The 14,971-nt window shown below is 46.4% G+C and overlaps 1 protein-coding gene across 2 annotated transcripts in view; it reads right to left on the bottom strand.

Annotated features, from left to right (window-relative positions):
• The window catches only part of TGFA (transforming growth factor alpha), a 118,674-nt gene that overhangs the window by 19,087 nt on the left and 84,616 nt on the right, over positions 1 to 14,971 (bottom strand). Inside the window, exon 3 of one of the 2 annotated variants that reach the window (XM_027554949.1) lies at positions 1,576 to 1,696. In XM_027554949.1, coding sequence (XP_027410750.1) covers positions 1,576 to 1,696 — 121 coding nt within the window. The remainder of the gene's footprint in view (positions 1 to 1,575; positions 1,697 to 14,971) is intronic. The other variant, XM_027554950.1, reaches the window with a different exon arrangement.

Below are 14,971 nucleotides of genomic sequence, written 5' to 3'. Positions count from 1 at the left end.
CTGACCCATAACAGTATAGTATAGCTAATAAAATAAGCTGGAAGTGAATGCAAAGGGTTGGGATGCATGAGTGTCAAGGCCTGGAGTAACTTCTCTGCTTTCCCCATCAGCCTAAGTCCAACACCTGCTCTAGAAGGCTTTACTTATGTGCCTTTCTTGCCCAGTTGGGCTGACCACTGCAATCACTGCTGCTGCTGCTAAGTCACCTCAGTCGTGTCCAACTCTGTGCAACCCCATAGATGGCAGCCTACCAGGCTCCCCCGTCCCTGGGATTCTCCAGGCAAGAATACTGGAGTGGGCTGCCATTTCCTTCTCCAATGCATGAAAGTGAAAAGTCAAAGTGAAGTCGCTCATGTCCAACCCTCAGAGACCCCATGGACTGCAGCCTTCCAGGCTCCTCCATCCATTCGATTTTCCAGGCAAGAGTACTGGAGTGGGGTGCCATTGCCTTCTCTGATTGCAATCACTGGTGGCTTTTAACTAATGTTATTCCTGGGTCCCATTCCTAGAGATTCTGATTCAGTGGGTGTGGGTGGGCTCAGCTATATTTTAAGAAGCAAGCCTCCCTGCACCCCACCCCCGCCCCGCCTCATGCTGGGCCTGCTATGCCCATCTTTGTTCCCAAGTTGTTCTGTCCTGTTGCCAATCAGGCATACCAACCCTTTGTGTGCCCTTCTGGCTTACTTTATTAGCTGTGCGGTAAAGATGCCGGAGGGCACAGACTTCATCTCAGAGATACTGGCCACTCAGAGGGATCTAACCCAGTGTCTTGCTCTCCAAAAATTCTAAGTAGTGAATTAAACTTGAATTCAAGATTAGGAGTTTGGGATTAAGAGATATATACTACTATATATAAAATGGGTAAATAATAGGGACATACTGAATAGCCCAGGGAACAATATTAAATATCTTATAATAACCTATCATGGAAAAGAATCTCAAGAAGAATACATGTATTATATATATAAGTATATAACTGAATTGCTTTGCTACACACCTGATACTAACACAACACTGTGAATCAACTATTCAGGTGCGCTCAGTCATATCTGACTCTTCTGCAACCCCACAGACTGTAGCCTACCAGGCTCCTTTGTCCCTGGGATTTTTTAGGTAAGAATACTAGAATGGGTTGCCATTCCCTCCTTCAGGGGATCTTCCCCACCCAGAAATGGAACCCTCATCTCTGGTGTCTCCTGCATTAGCAGGCAGGTTCTTTACCACTGAGCCACCTGGGAAGCCCAAGTCAACTTTACTTCAATTTAAAAAAAAAAGGAAAAACCTCACTTGAATCCAGGAAGTTTTAGACTTTGCTGAACCCAGGAGCCACCTGAGATGCTTGTTAAAAATGCAGACACCCAGGCTCCACGTCCTAGGAATCCAGCCTCAGTGCCTCTGGGCCGGGACCAGCAGGGTTGAAGCAAGGTGTCCCTCAGCCCACTGTTCTGATTCTCCATTATGTTTGGGTCCAGGGTTCTCAGGCGGCTCTGGCATGGCTTGTGGAGGTAAATGCTGTTTTAAGTGGTGGCTGGGATGCCTGCAGCCCCAGCACTGCAGACCATAGGGGACACTTACACACACGCTGGCTTCTCCTCCTGCACCAAAAACCTGCAGGTTCCATGGAAGCAGAACTGACTGTGGGAATCTGGGCAGTCATTAAAATGGGACACCACAGCTGCAGCCACGGGCGGGTCTGCTGGGGAGAGAGAAGACATTCGGCTCAGATTCAAGGCACAGCAAGACATCCCACAGGTCCCCACCCCCGTGGAGAAGGAGCCCGGATGGCTGGGGTTTCTAGTCCCTACCAGCATCTCCTCCTCAGCTCTCATGAATTATCTAACGGCCAGTCCAGAACCTGCTTGTGAGCTTTCCAGGGGGCTTTACTTACTTAGCTTTGTATGAAACAAAACAGTCTCCCCCAAAGCCTCAGTGTAATTCAGATATATCACAGCAATTTTACTATTTAAAGCCTATTCCCCAAGAATGACCTAATTTTACTTCTGCAAAATGACAGAGATCATTTTTTAAAAAGACAGCCTCCATAAAAATCTGTTTTAAAGGCAAGAAACTGAAGAAAGTTACAAAAAAGTACTATTTAACCATTCAGTTGATGCTGAGGAAGAATTACGATGCAAAAAGATGTTCATGATATATAACTGTAAGAGAAGCAGTGCGTTTCCAATGTGGTCTACATAGTATGAGTCTATGCAAACACACAGAAATTTAGACCTGAAGAAGTCTGGGAACGATTTACAGAAACATGGTGGCCGGGTCTCTCTGGGGTGGTGGGATCAGTTGTGATCATGACATGAAGATGACTTAATGCATCCAAGTCCATCTGGGAGTGGCACAGGCAGGGCTGGGAAAGCCAGGGTGGCGGTAGGGAGAGGTAACAGAGTCAGGTCCACTCAGAGCTCTGTGACTCTCAGGAGCTTGGGCCATCATGAGACTTCTCAGGCTGCTCAGAAGCACTGTAAGGAACCACACGTCACCTACTGACCAGCCCAAAGGGATTTATTAGGCTCCAGTAGTCCTGTTTTGTCCAAATAACCCTTCAGACACAGTAGGTAGCTATTTCAAGATGGCATGACAGATGTTTTTGTTGCATCTTTCAAAAGGTTCTCTTATATTTGTGTTTGGGCATTTAGGGAGTAGGTCGTTTTCATATATTTTGGGGGTGGAAATATATGTGCATGAGCTCTTGTGTTTTTGAGTGAATTAAACTCCAATTTCATATTGTAAGATTTTCAACCATCATGAAATAGTAAACTCATGTTGCTATCTATTTATGATTTGCTTCTAGAAGTATCACAATTTTGGAAAACTCATAATTCTAATGGAAAAAACAGAGCCTAAAAAGTACAGCTTTGATGCTTTCAAATTATGGTGCTGAAGGAGATTCTTGAGAATCTCTTGGACTACAAGGAGAATAAACAAATCAATCCTAAAGAAAATCAACCCTGAATATTCATTGGAAGGACTGACGCTGAAGCTCCAATACTTTGGCCACCTGATGTGAAGAGCTGATTCAATGGAAAAGAGCCTGATGCTGGGAAAGATGAAAGGCAAAGGGAGAACGGGGAGGCAGAGGATGAGATGGTTAGATAGTGTCACCACCTCAATGGACATGAAATTGAGCAAACTCCAGGAGATAGTGAAGGACAGGTAAGCCTGGCGTGCTGCAGTCCGTGGCGTCACAAAGAGTTGGACATGACTTAGCGATTGAACAACAACAGAAAAAACAGCAGAATCCTTGATGCAGAGCCCTTAGAGGTCATGACCTTGGGCTGAGGAGGCAGAAAGACATGGATTAGGGTCCTACCTCTGCTGCCTGGATGCCATTCTGAGCTTCCACCTCTGTGAGACAGCGAGTCCTCTGCCTCATGGTGGCTCTGAGGTTGAGCGAGGCCAAGCGTATTAAGTACTGTGCTCACTGTTAGCTCTTCTGTTACCAGCATCCACAATCCTATGATGCTAATGAGTCCCACATGTGACCAGACCACTCTAGTATATAATCTCCTCCTCTCCCTGTAAGTTCACTGCAGTGCAACTAAAAGTCCAGGGGTGCCTTTCATTCACTGAAGATAGTGATTTTCACATGTGAAGACCAGCAGAGAAGCCCAAAGCCAGGTGAAGGTGGCAACCCAGGACAGGTGGCCAGCCCTGCTCCTGCCCGCAGCACGTCCCTGCCCAGCAGTCACCTCTAGGACACGAGGGCTGATTACAGTTACCTGCGAGTCCTGGGCCCAGGTGGTTCATGAGTGGCTTGGCCACTTGCTGACAGCAGACACTGGGATGATAAGTTGAGGCTGAAAGTGTCTGCTGCAGGTCACATAACCAGCACTTCTGTGCTCACTAAACTCGTCAAGGGGCAAATGTGGAGAGAAGAAGGGACTGGAGACCAGTGGATCTAATTTGATTAGATGTCGAAAAAGGCTTTTGATAAGCTCTATAAAAGGCCTTTTAGACAACCCTCTCCAAGTGGCTATTGCGAGTCCCTTGTCAGGGCTCACAGCCAGGCTCCTTCACGTGTGATCTGTGGGCCGACAGCTTCACATCCCTGCAGCTTGTCAGAAAGCCAAGTTGCTGGGCCCCACCCTAGACTATGGGATTAGGATCCTTGGGGTGGGGCCTAGGAATTTGTGTGACAAGCTGCCCAGCCCAAGTGATTTTTTTTTAAAGTCAGGTTTATTGAGACAGAATTGACATACAGTACCTTTTGCCCTCCAGGTGATTCTGATGGGCACTCATCACCAGAACCAAGCTAGTGTCATCAGGAAACAATGGAGAGAGACAAGAGGCCTCTCAGAAGAGTAAAACAACAGGGCTCCTGAAAGGGACACTTGTTGGAGCCGATCATCTTCCAGCTCTCCAAGCTCCTCTGTGATACTAAAGCCTAGAATCCGCTGATGGTCTTGGTGGTGAAGTGTCAGGTCAACAGAAACATATTAAAAGGAACACTTGGAATCTGTCTGTGGGAACACTACTCCCCAGAGCTGATGAGGCAGGAGGAGACTCGGTGTGGCGATCTTGTTTAACCTGTATTTATGGATATTTTGCCTCATCTCATAAATGACTTGAGGCTTTATAAAAATAGGTACCACAGAAAGGAGATGCAAGTGGGAAAGGTGTGTGTGTGTATGAGAGAGAAAGAGAGAGAGAGAGAGATGGAGAGGGAGGGAGGGACTATTGGGTGGGTCGGGGGGAGGAGAAAAGATACACGGAAAGGACACAGGGAAGGAGAGACAGAGATGGAGATGGGGGGCGGAGGAGGGAAGTGGGGGAAAGAGGAAGAAACAGAAAGAGACAGACTGGCAGTGAGAATGGGAAGGGCAGAGCAGACAAAGGAATACAAGGGCAGGGGTCTAAAAGAACCAAGAAGTCAGGTATCAGGTTACACATGAAGACACATCAGAGGCCTGAGCACATGCTGATGTTCCATGCCTCCAGTCCATCTAAGCAAGGATGCATACAGTCCATTAGATAGAAATGCACCCATTTTGCTGGAGAAGGCAATGGCAACCCACTCCAGTACTCTTGTCTGGAAAATCCCATGGATGGAGGAGCCTGGTAGGCTACAGTCCATAGAGTCTCGAAGAGTAGGACACCACTGAGCTACTTCACTTTCACTTTTCACTTTCATGCATTGGAGAAGGAAATGGCAACCCACTCCAGTGTTCTTGCCTGGAGAATCCCAGGGACAGAGGAGCCTGGTGGGCTGCCGTCTATGGGGTCACACAGTTGGACACGACTGAAGTGACTTAGCAGCAGCAGCAGCAGCACCCATTTTGCATATGCAGGACAGGGTCAGCTTTGCCCAAGTCTATGGTCAGAGGGTAATTTCTACAGCTGCTTTTGAAGGGGACTTCAGGTGTTATGGGGAACGACATCTTCCAGGAAGACAGGGCAGAGACACTTGCCAATGTCACCGTCTGCTGTTCAACAGCTAAGAGCCAAAGAGCCCAGGCGATGGGGAAACTCCCTGCCCTTGTCACAGTGATGAAGACGAACACCTGCTGGTTTGCTCCCTGCAGTCAGAGAGCAGGATGAGGTGGGGAGTCTGATGCTTAGAAGGTAGCCTCCTGGTCTTCCACAACCCACTGTTCTGACTCAACCCCCAGTGCTGAGGGGACCAAGGGATGCTAGGTGATGATCATGATCACTAAAATATTGTTTATTTTAAACCCCCTTTTCCTGACTACAAAAATGATACATCACTGTGGAAACCTTTTGTAAGTGCCAATGTAAAATAAAAAACATTTTCGAGAATAAAACTCATCCTTAATCCACCACTTTGGGAGAACTGGGCTTGCCTGGTGCCGTCGTTGTTAAAGAATCTGCCTGCAATGCAGGAGACCCCGGGTTGATCCCTGGGTTGGGAAGATCCCCTGGAGAAGGAAATGACAATCCACTCCAGTATTCTTGCTTGGAGAATTCCATGGACAGAGGAGCCTGGTGGGCTACAGTCCCACATTGCCTGTGCGCCTGCACACACACACACACACACACACACACAGAGACATACTCATGAAAACTTTTTATTTCTATTCTGTCACATGAGCTTGACCTCACATGACATCCCAAACATTTTAAGAGTGAGCATTTAGTTTAAGGTCTGCATTGGGTGCCATCCTGGTGCTTAACCCCGAGCAGCTCAATGTGTGCAGTGAGGGTGGGTCCTGTTTCCAGTCCAATGGTTCTGGGGGTGTGTGACCTGTGCTGGGGAAATGGATGGAGAGGACGAGACCAGACATGGTCCGAGGCTGGGCCACCTCCTGGCCCTCTGCACTTGCAGCAACCTCAGGGGGCAGCCTGGCTAAGCCTCCTGGGCTGAGAACCCTAAAAGCCCTATGCAGCATGCGAAGTTCCCTACAGGTCAGGGGGAGATTTTATTCCTGTTTTGGGGCTTTTATAGGTATTTGCCTCAGGTACCACTAGAATCTGCACTGAAAACCCCAACACCGCAGCACGGTATGCTCACAGACGAGACCTGTCCTACTGACGCGAACACCAGCTCCAGGGATGCTGTGGAGAAAAGGGGCTCTGGGCGCGGCTGGGAGGGGAGAAGACGGCTTTGCTTTCTGAGTGTGCCTTACATGCTGGTTGCTGGCCTTATAGCCAGGCAGGGTGGGCGGTCACATCAGGTGGAGGATTTGCTGGTGACTTACATAACTATGGGACTTCCCTGGTGGCTCAGATGGTAAAGCATCTGTCTACAATGTGAGAGACCTGGGTTCGATCCCTGGGTTGGGAAGATTCCCTGGAGAAGGAAATGGCAACCCACTCCAGTCCTCTTGCCTTGAAAACTCCATGGACGGAGAAGCTTGGTGCAGACTACTATCCATGGGGTCGCAGAGAGTCGGGCACGACTGAGCGACTTCACTTTCTTTCTTTCACTTACATAACTATGAGGGGCTTCCCTGATAGCTCAGTTGGTAAACAATCCGCCTGCAATGCAGGAGACCCCGGTTTGATTCCTGGGTCGGGAAGATCCACTGGAGAAGGGATAGGCTGCCCACTCCAGTATTCCTGGGCTTCCCTTGTGGCTCAGCTGGTAAAGAAACCGCCTGCAATGAGGGCGACCTGGGTTTGATCCCTGGGTTGGGAAGATCCCCTGGAGAAGGGAATGGCTACCCACTCCAGTATTCTGGCCTGGAGAATTCCATGGCCCATGGGGTTGCAAAGAGTCGGACACGACTGAGCAACTTCATTTTCACACATAACTATGAGCCATACAAGGAAACTCCCCGACTCCCAGCATCTTCCCAGAGAAGGAGTCTTTCAGCCTGCCTCTGTCCCTCTGTTTCCCTTCCCCCTCTTCTCTGTCCTTGTTTTTGCTCTACCCTCCTCTACTTTCTCCCTCTTAGTTTTTCTTTCTCTTCTTTCTGGAAACTCCAGTAAATATCAAAGTGAAGGAAGGAAAGGTCTAGACACTTAAAACAGAAAACCCCACCTCACTTGGAAAAGAAAGGTGAGGCCAATAGAAACTCCAAGGAGCCCCTGGGGGGTCCAGGCAGGGAGGAGTGAGTAGGCTGCCCCTCCCTTGGGCTCCAGACCCTGCCCTCCTCTCCTCCATGCATTGGGTCTGATGCACATGTGATTGTGCTGATTGGAAAATCAAATGCTCTGGTTTGCGGAACAGACCTCATACCAAGCCCATCTGCAGTTGGAGTTTTGAAGCCCTTCAGTTCCTGTTGCTCTGAAATTTATGAGAGGCCTCTGCAGCTTGTTAACCAAACGCGTATCTCACAGACACCGCTGTTCTCTCATGAAGCTATGAAAGCTTTGCCTAGAGACCACAGACCCACTAATAGGGCCTGGAACCCCTGCCCCACTCACAGGAAGAAGGTCTGGAATAGCAATCTAGAGGGTGTGGAAACCGCAGATTCAACTCAAGCAGGGGTCTCTGCAGTCAGAAGGGTCGGAGGCAGCCGTCTGAACACCGCCTTCTAACACCCCTGCTCCCCCAGGGGTGTGGGGAGGGGGCGTCCACACCACTGAGGACAATCACCCCCTTGAAAAGCAGCCCTAATTGGACTTTCTGCGGGGCTGGTCCCTCGGAGCCGACTCCTCAATTCTCTTCTCCAGACATCAGCAGTTGCAAACACGTTTGCCTGTTGTGAAGCTTACATCATTTACAGCCATTTCATTACTTCCTCAAATATGGCTAACCTTCTGACAGTTTAAGAATGACACCTGTTTTTTTAGTAGGAACTTTCAGACAGGTTTTTCACCTGGGGCTGAGTATTTTCTCTTCAGACACTAAAGTGTCTAAAGCCAAGTAATGCTTCTGGAATGTCTAGGAGAAAAGGCAATAGATGAATTTTATGAAGATGGGAGCTGGTCAGCAGCCCCTGTAAAGTTAGGGGAACGGATGGAGCTGAGTGCATCTGAGATCAGCTTGCTGGTGCTCCCAGGGCCAAGGCCAGCAGCACAAACTCCTCTGGGGCTCTGTTCCTGGGTGGAGAAGGCTCGCTTTAGGCTCCCAGTGAGCCCATTTTACAGGGATGGAACTCCAGGCTTACATGAGCCAACACATGAACCTGCAGAATTAGCCAGCATGTGAAGGGAAGGCTGGTACAGAGGCTTACACCTGGGCGGCAGAAGTGTTAAGCCAGGGCTTAGAGAAAGGGGTGGTGCAGACAGAGACTGGTGAGCAGGGACCCTGGTTCCCCCGGACATTAGGGGAGTGAGAAAAAGAACTATCACAAATTTTAGAAGTGATCCTGACGAGGAAGAGCACTGTCAGCACTGAGTGTGCTAATGCTTCTGACCTTTACCACAGAGAGGAAGGCAATCAGTGAGGGCATTTCCTGTGCCAGTGTGAGGGGCAGCTGAACAGGGCGTGGTTTCAAGCCAACAGTGGGTGTCAGCAGAGTACAGGAGAGTAGTCTCAGTTACATTCACAGGAGTAAGAAGATACATCTCATTCCTAATGGCTACTAGTCATCACTTCATGGGAAATAGATGGGGAAACAGTGGAAATAGTGACAGACTTTATTTTTTTGGGCTCCAAAATCACTGCAGATGGTGACTGCAGCCATGAAATTAAAAGACACTTACTCCTTGGAAGGAAAGTTATGACCAACCTAGATAGCATATTCAAAAGCAGAGACATTACTTTGCCAACAAAGGTCTGTCTAGTCAAGGCTATGGTTTTTCCAGTGGTCATGTATGGATGTGAGAGTTGGACTATGAAGAAAGCTGAGCACTGAAGAATTGATGCTTTTAACTGTGGTGTTGGAGAAGACTCTTGAGAGTCCCTTGGACTGCAATGAGATCCAACTAGTCCATTCTAAAGGAGATCAGCCCTGGGTGTTCTTTGGAAGGAATGATGCTGAAGCTGAAACTCTAGTACTTTGGCCACCTCATGCGAAGAGTTGACTCATTGGAAAAGACTCTGATGCCGGGAGGGACTGGGGGCAGGAAAAGAAGGGGACGACAGAGGATGAGATGGCTGGATGGATCACTGACTCGATGGACGTGAGTCTGAGTGAACTCCGGGAGTTGGTGATGGACAGGGAGGCCTGGCGTGCTGTGATTCATGGGGTCACAAAGAGTCGGACACGACTGAGTGACTGAACTGAACGGAACTAGTCAATTGAGGGGAGCTCAATTCTGCTGAGTTTGGGATGTGTGTGGTGGTGGTGTGATATACTCACTCAACTCATTCACAAACCAAGGGCAGTGAACACTTTAAAAAGGACAGATATAAAGCAATCTGAACGTAGTCTGGCTTCACAGGACCATCATTTAAGGGGCGATGATCCTTTGTCACCGTTAAGCAATGGGAGAAAAGTAACTCTAGAAGCTCTGCCACCTCCTGCCATCCCGCTGATGTCACTGATTCACCGTTTTTGTCACTACCACCCCTACACTAAGACTCGTAATTTTCTGAGAGCAAATCTTATACATCAAAGATAATATACTTTTCCTATTACATGATCCCCGAATACAGATTTACTCAGTTTTAAGCAATTTTTTTTCCAACACTGGCTAATTTTGACCCTAGTTGATCTTTACCTTCCCCTGGTCTTAATCTGACTTTTACACCCTGCCCACTGCTCCACCCCCATTTAAGAGCATGGAGACCATATTATCTCCTTAGACCTCAAACCACCTGTGGGGTCAACATCACTATTCTCTATTTTTCAGATGAGGAAACAGAACTAAAGCTTAGGTAAACTTGCCAGTGCAGCTAGAAAGTACTGGAACTAGACTTTTATCTCAGTTCTCTTTGATTTTAAGAGAGTTAAGGGCTATAGAAGATTAGAACACTATTCAGTCCAGGAGACAGATGCTGAGAAGGCACATAATCAAACTCAATCAGACTCTGCAAGTCATGTGGCTGTGAGGAAGGGGAATACTTAGTTTCTTAGGCAGTTAGGAAACTAGATGACTTTCTAGTAATCAGAAAGGGGCACTTTTACGAGAAGCAAGAGGAAGTATTTCTTTATCTGGGGGAGGAGTGGGGGACGGTACATGTGAAACTTATTATTCCCATGAGGGAGCAGTGACTGCAAAACATAGATGAAAAAGAGATTTCTGTCCACAGATGATGGTTAATTGAGGAGTAGTTGCAAAGAGGGTGGGGGCTGGCCCACAGGATACTACCAAGGATCTCACAAAGCCTGCCCTCCCCAGAGCCCAACCTCTGGGCTACATGATGCTCATGTCCAAGAAATTGGGAGCTTCTGGCTCAGAGCAGGGCTAAACTGGACTCTGAATTGCTTTTGCAGCTTTAAACAAGATGCTGGGTGGGGGTGGGAGGGGAACCTAAGGGAGCATCTGAGCTCATTTAATCCCCTCTGAGCATTTCTCTCTTTAGGATAAGACTCAAGGGGAATCAGATGTGATGGAACCAAATTTAAAGAAAGGTATCGGTGAAGAAACAGACAACATATTTCCTACAAAGATATTGGCTTTAAATAACACAACACCTGTGTGCATGTGAAAGAGACAGAGAGAGAGGGAGGGGAGAGGAAAGACAGAAAAGAAAACAGATACATATTCAGAGAAAAAAATCACTCATTGGTGGTATTTGACACCAATGGGGTTCATCCTGCTTGCGGTTATTTCTAAGGCAAAGGCAGAACTTGCATTACTTTCGGTACCTTTTTCTAATGCAACAGAAGAGAATCAGATAACATGAATATAAAAACAATTTGACTGCTTCATGTCCCATCTAAGGCAGGGCTCCCCAACCTCCAGCATCTAACCTCAGCTCATCTAATGAGCTGGTATAATAATAATAGAGATAAACGAAACAATAAATGTAACACCTTGAATCATCCCCAAACCACCACCCCCACTCCCCACCCCCCCAGCCAATCCCGGTCCATGGAAAAGCTGTCTTCCACGAAACTGGTCCCTGGTGCCAAAAAGATTGGGGACTACTGACCTAAAGTACCTGGGTTTATGATGTAAAATGATTCTGAAAAAGGGACATGTAGATAAAAAAGATTTTTGACCATTGTCCTTAGGTAAAATATAAGGAGATGAGGTCCAGTGTATATGAGGTTGGTTGCCTTAGAATAGAAGCTCAGATAATGTATTTATAAGAGTCAAGAGGAAGGTAGCATATAATTGAATGGGTGCTGGCAAATTGGTAGATAGAGTTGTAGGAGTCTGGAGGAGTTCTCTTCTGATGGCTTAAATTTTCTGAGTGAAATAGGAAGCAAGTTCATCTAAAGTTTCCCAGTAAGTTTGGTGTTTGCAGCAATTTTTTTTTGACCAATACTCTCCTTGAAATTAAAGCACCATTCTATTCCTAAAAAACAAAGTACTTGGACTTAAATTTTTTAACCCAATATGGGTTTTCTGAAGTTGGACTGTGGTGATGCTAATAATGATGATTACTGTTATTATTAATAGTAGTTATAGTAGCAGTTGTCCCTCGGACAGCAAAGAAATCAAACTAGTCCATCCTAAAGGAAATCACCCTGAATATTCATTGGAAGGACTGATGCTGAAGCTGAAGCTCCAACACTTTGGCCACCTGATGTGATGAGCCAACTCACTGGAAAAGACCCTGATGCTGGGAAAGATTGAAGGCAGGAGAAGGAGACGACAGAGGATGAGATGGTCGGATGGCATCACCTACTCAACGGACATGAGTTTGAGCAAACTCTGGGAGATGGTGAAGGACAGGGAAGCCTGGTGTGCTGCAGTCCATGGGGTTGCAGAGTCGGACACGACTGAGTGACTGAACAACAATACCAGTAATACACTGTCTACTAAATGCAAGCACAATACCCAGCATTTTATACAGAGAATTCTGTTTAATCCCCACCAAAGTCCTGTGAGGTGCTCATTACTACCCCAGTCTACAGATGAGGAAAGTAAAGCCAAGGGAGGTTAAGGATGTTCAATGTTGCTAAGTTAGCAAATGGTAGAGCTAAAACTAGAACTCATGGGTTGGCAGAATCTAAAGCTCCTGAGGGTGTGTCACTTCAGAGAGGGTGTGTGTGTGTGAGAGAGAGAGAAAGGGAGAAAAAAGACGGAGACAGAGAGACGGGGTTGGGGAGAGGGAGAAAGAGCCAAAGAGTGAGGTGAGGGTTAAACCCTCATGGGCACCTTCTGCAGTTAAGACAACGCTTTCATTTGATGAGTAAACTAATTAGGAATTACCATGAAATTCTCAGGGCTATTTTAGAATTAAAAGAGCTAAAAGTCCCAAGGCAAAATGGTTTTAATTAGCAAAGAGGCTTTAGGAATCTAAAATACAATTTCATTGACATCATGTGAAGTGTGGGCTACTCATCTAAAGATGCGCAGCATTATGAATTTCAACTTGGCCTCTTACGTGTGTCCAGCTTCCACCAGTAATACCACCTCCTCCCCTAAAGTTCATGGGGAAGGGAACGAGAGGCATGCGTGAGATGCCCCCAAGTAGCCCCCAAACTGCATTTTAAGTCCATGAGTTGGAAAAAGAATGGAAATACACAGGACACAGAAGATCACCCATCCCCAGTCATCTCTTCTTTCTCTTGCAGACCCCATTCTCTAGCCCCCTGATTGCTTCTTCTCTACCTTGGCCTTCATGATTTAAAGCAAAAAACCAAACTAAGAAAATTGCCAGTCATGACTCTGCTTTGAAGACTGAAAGTCAAACCTCCCACCTCTGTTACAATTTAATAATTTGATTTCAAAGAGAGAGATCATTTCTTTATTCTACATCTCCAAACCAGAAAGCCCCTTGTTCTAATTACATCCTCTTGGGTGTCAACCAGCATTTTGAAAAGATTTCATTTCAAACTTCCGTTTACAAAGTAAACAAGGATGTCTACCTTTGGCTCTCATCAGCCAGCTCTGAATCCAGATGTGAACGGCTCTGGGAACCACAGCTGAGCCCTGCTAGATGGGGAATTCTCTTTTGACTTTGTTGAAGGAGCAGCCCCGTTGGAGCCTGGGGCTACCTGGGTTTGCAGTCTCTGTGTGTTTCTGTTCTCTTTATTAATATCAAAATTGTTAGGTGAAGAGGTTGGCAGGAAACCCTCAATTCCCCCTTAGGAAAAAATGCTTCCTCTTGTTGAGTCTTTGAAGCATAATCCCTTCAAACCCTCCACATTGAGTATATGTAAGCACTATTGGGATGACTGTTTTTCTAGAACATTCTATGCCCTCAGAACTTTTGACAGATGCCTTTTTCTTTTACAGTCTGCAGATGCAGTCTGGGTAGATGAAGGACACTCCTCATTGTAAAGTGAGGAAACAGAGGAATCCAGAGATAAATTTAAGGCAAAGCTCAACAGCTTTAAAAACTCAGATGTGATTTTTGTGGCTGGGACTTTGTCCCATAACAAATACATTACTTGTCCTTTTCAACCTGGGTGTTATATTGATGGTTTTTAGCTGTCCTTAGATAAGAGTCCTTTAATCAAGATTATATTCCAGAAGGAAAACCATGAGATGTTCAGAGAGTGGTGGGATTATGGGCAATCATTTTTTTTTTAATAATTTTTCAAATTTTATAAAGTGAACATTTAGAGTTTGAAAATAAACATAATTTAACATTAAAATTGCACAATATTAAAAAGGTAAAGTTTAAACAATTTTTATATAGAAGACCAACCTTTAGAAATTTAGATTTGAATCTGCACGGCATGTTCCTGCCTTGTGTTTTATCATTATAAAGGACGAGGAGGAGGGAGACACAAAATAAATGTTTAGAGAAGACAGATGATGCTCAGATGAAAGACGTTTAATAAAAGCTGACCTCAGGCTTGGCCTCTTAGGCACGTAAACCTCACATGCTTCCACCATCTACTCCACTTCCAACTCCTACACTCATGTCTTTTTTTTTTTAACTGAAAGAGGACAGTAAGGAAACCATTCTGTGAAGGAGGCAGGGAATGAGAAGGAAAAAATCTGCAGCAGAAACTCCCACGAGTTCCTCCAAACCTGTGTTACTTTCCTTCCTAGACACACAGACTACACTTCTTGGACTCCCTTGCAGGTAAGTGTGACCACGTTATGGCCAATGGATGTGAGCAGAAGTTATATGCACCACTTTGGTCCACAGAAGCCTCTGCAGGGGGATCTCCCTTTTTCTTTTTCCAGCTGCTGGCTAGATGTCCTTCCAGGGGCACAGAGCCTGGGTCTTTGGATAACTGCAAGGGAAGAAGTTTGAAGGGCCAGGAACACCTGCACAGACTTTGAAATACGCAGGAAGTAAACAGCTTGGAGAATCCCAAGGATGGAGGAGCCTGGTAGGCTGCCGTCTATGGGGTCGCACAGAGTCGGACACGACTGAAGCAACTTAGCAGCAGCAGCAAACAGCATTCAGGGCTTGTCTGTTGCAGCAGGGAGTGTAACTCAAGTGCTAAGTCTGAAGTATGGACAGTGTTTGGGGGTTAGTGAATTTCTGATGAGGGAAAAATCCTCTTAATAAATCACTTCCTTTTCTCCTTTTTTCCCATAGTCCTTTCTGGGAACCTCATTCAAATACTAACATATCTTACACTTAGAA

The sequence above is a fragment of the Bos indicus x Bos taurus genome, chromosome 11, assembly GCF_003369695.1.
Source record: "Bos indicus x Bos taurus breed Angus x Brahman F1 hybrid chromosome 11, Bos_hybrid_MaternalHap_v2.0, whole genome shotgun sequence".
NCBI classification, from domain to species: domain Eukaryota; kingdom Metazoa; phylum Chordata; class Mammalia; order Artiodactyla; family Bovidae; genus Bos; species Bos indicus x Bos taurus.
The sequence above is the reverse complement of the archived record's forward strand: the minus strand, read 5'-3'. Positions and strand labels throughout refer to the sequence as shown.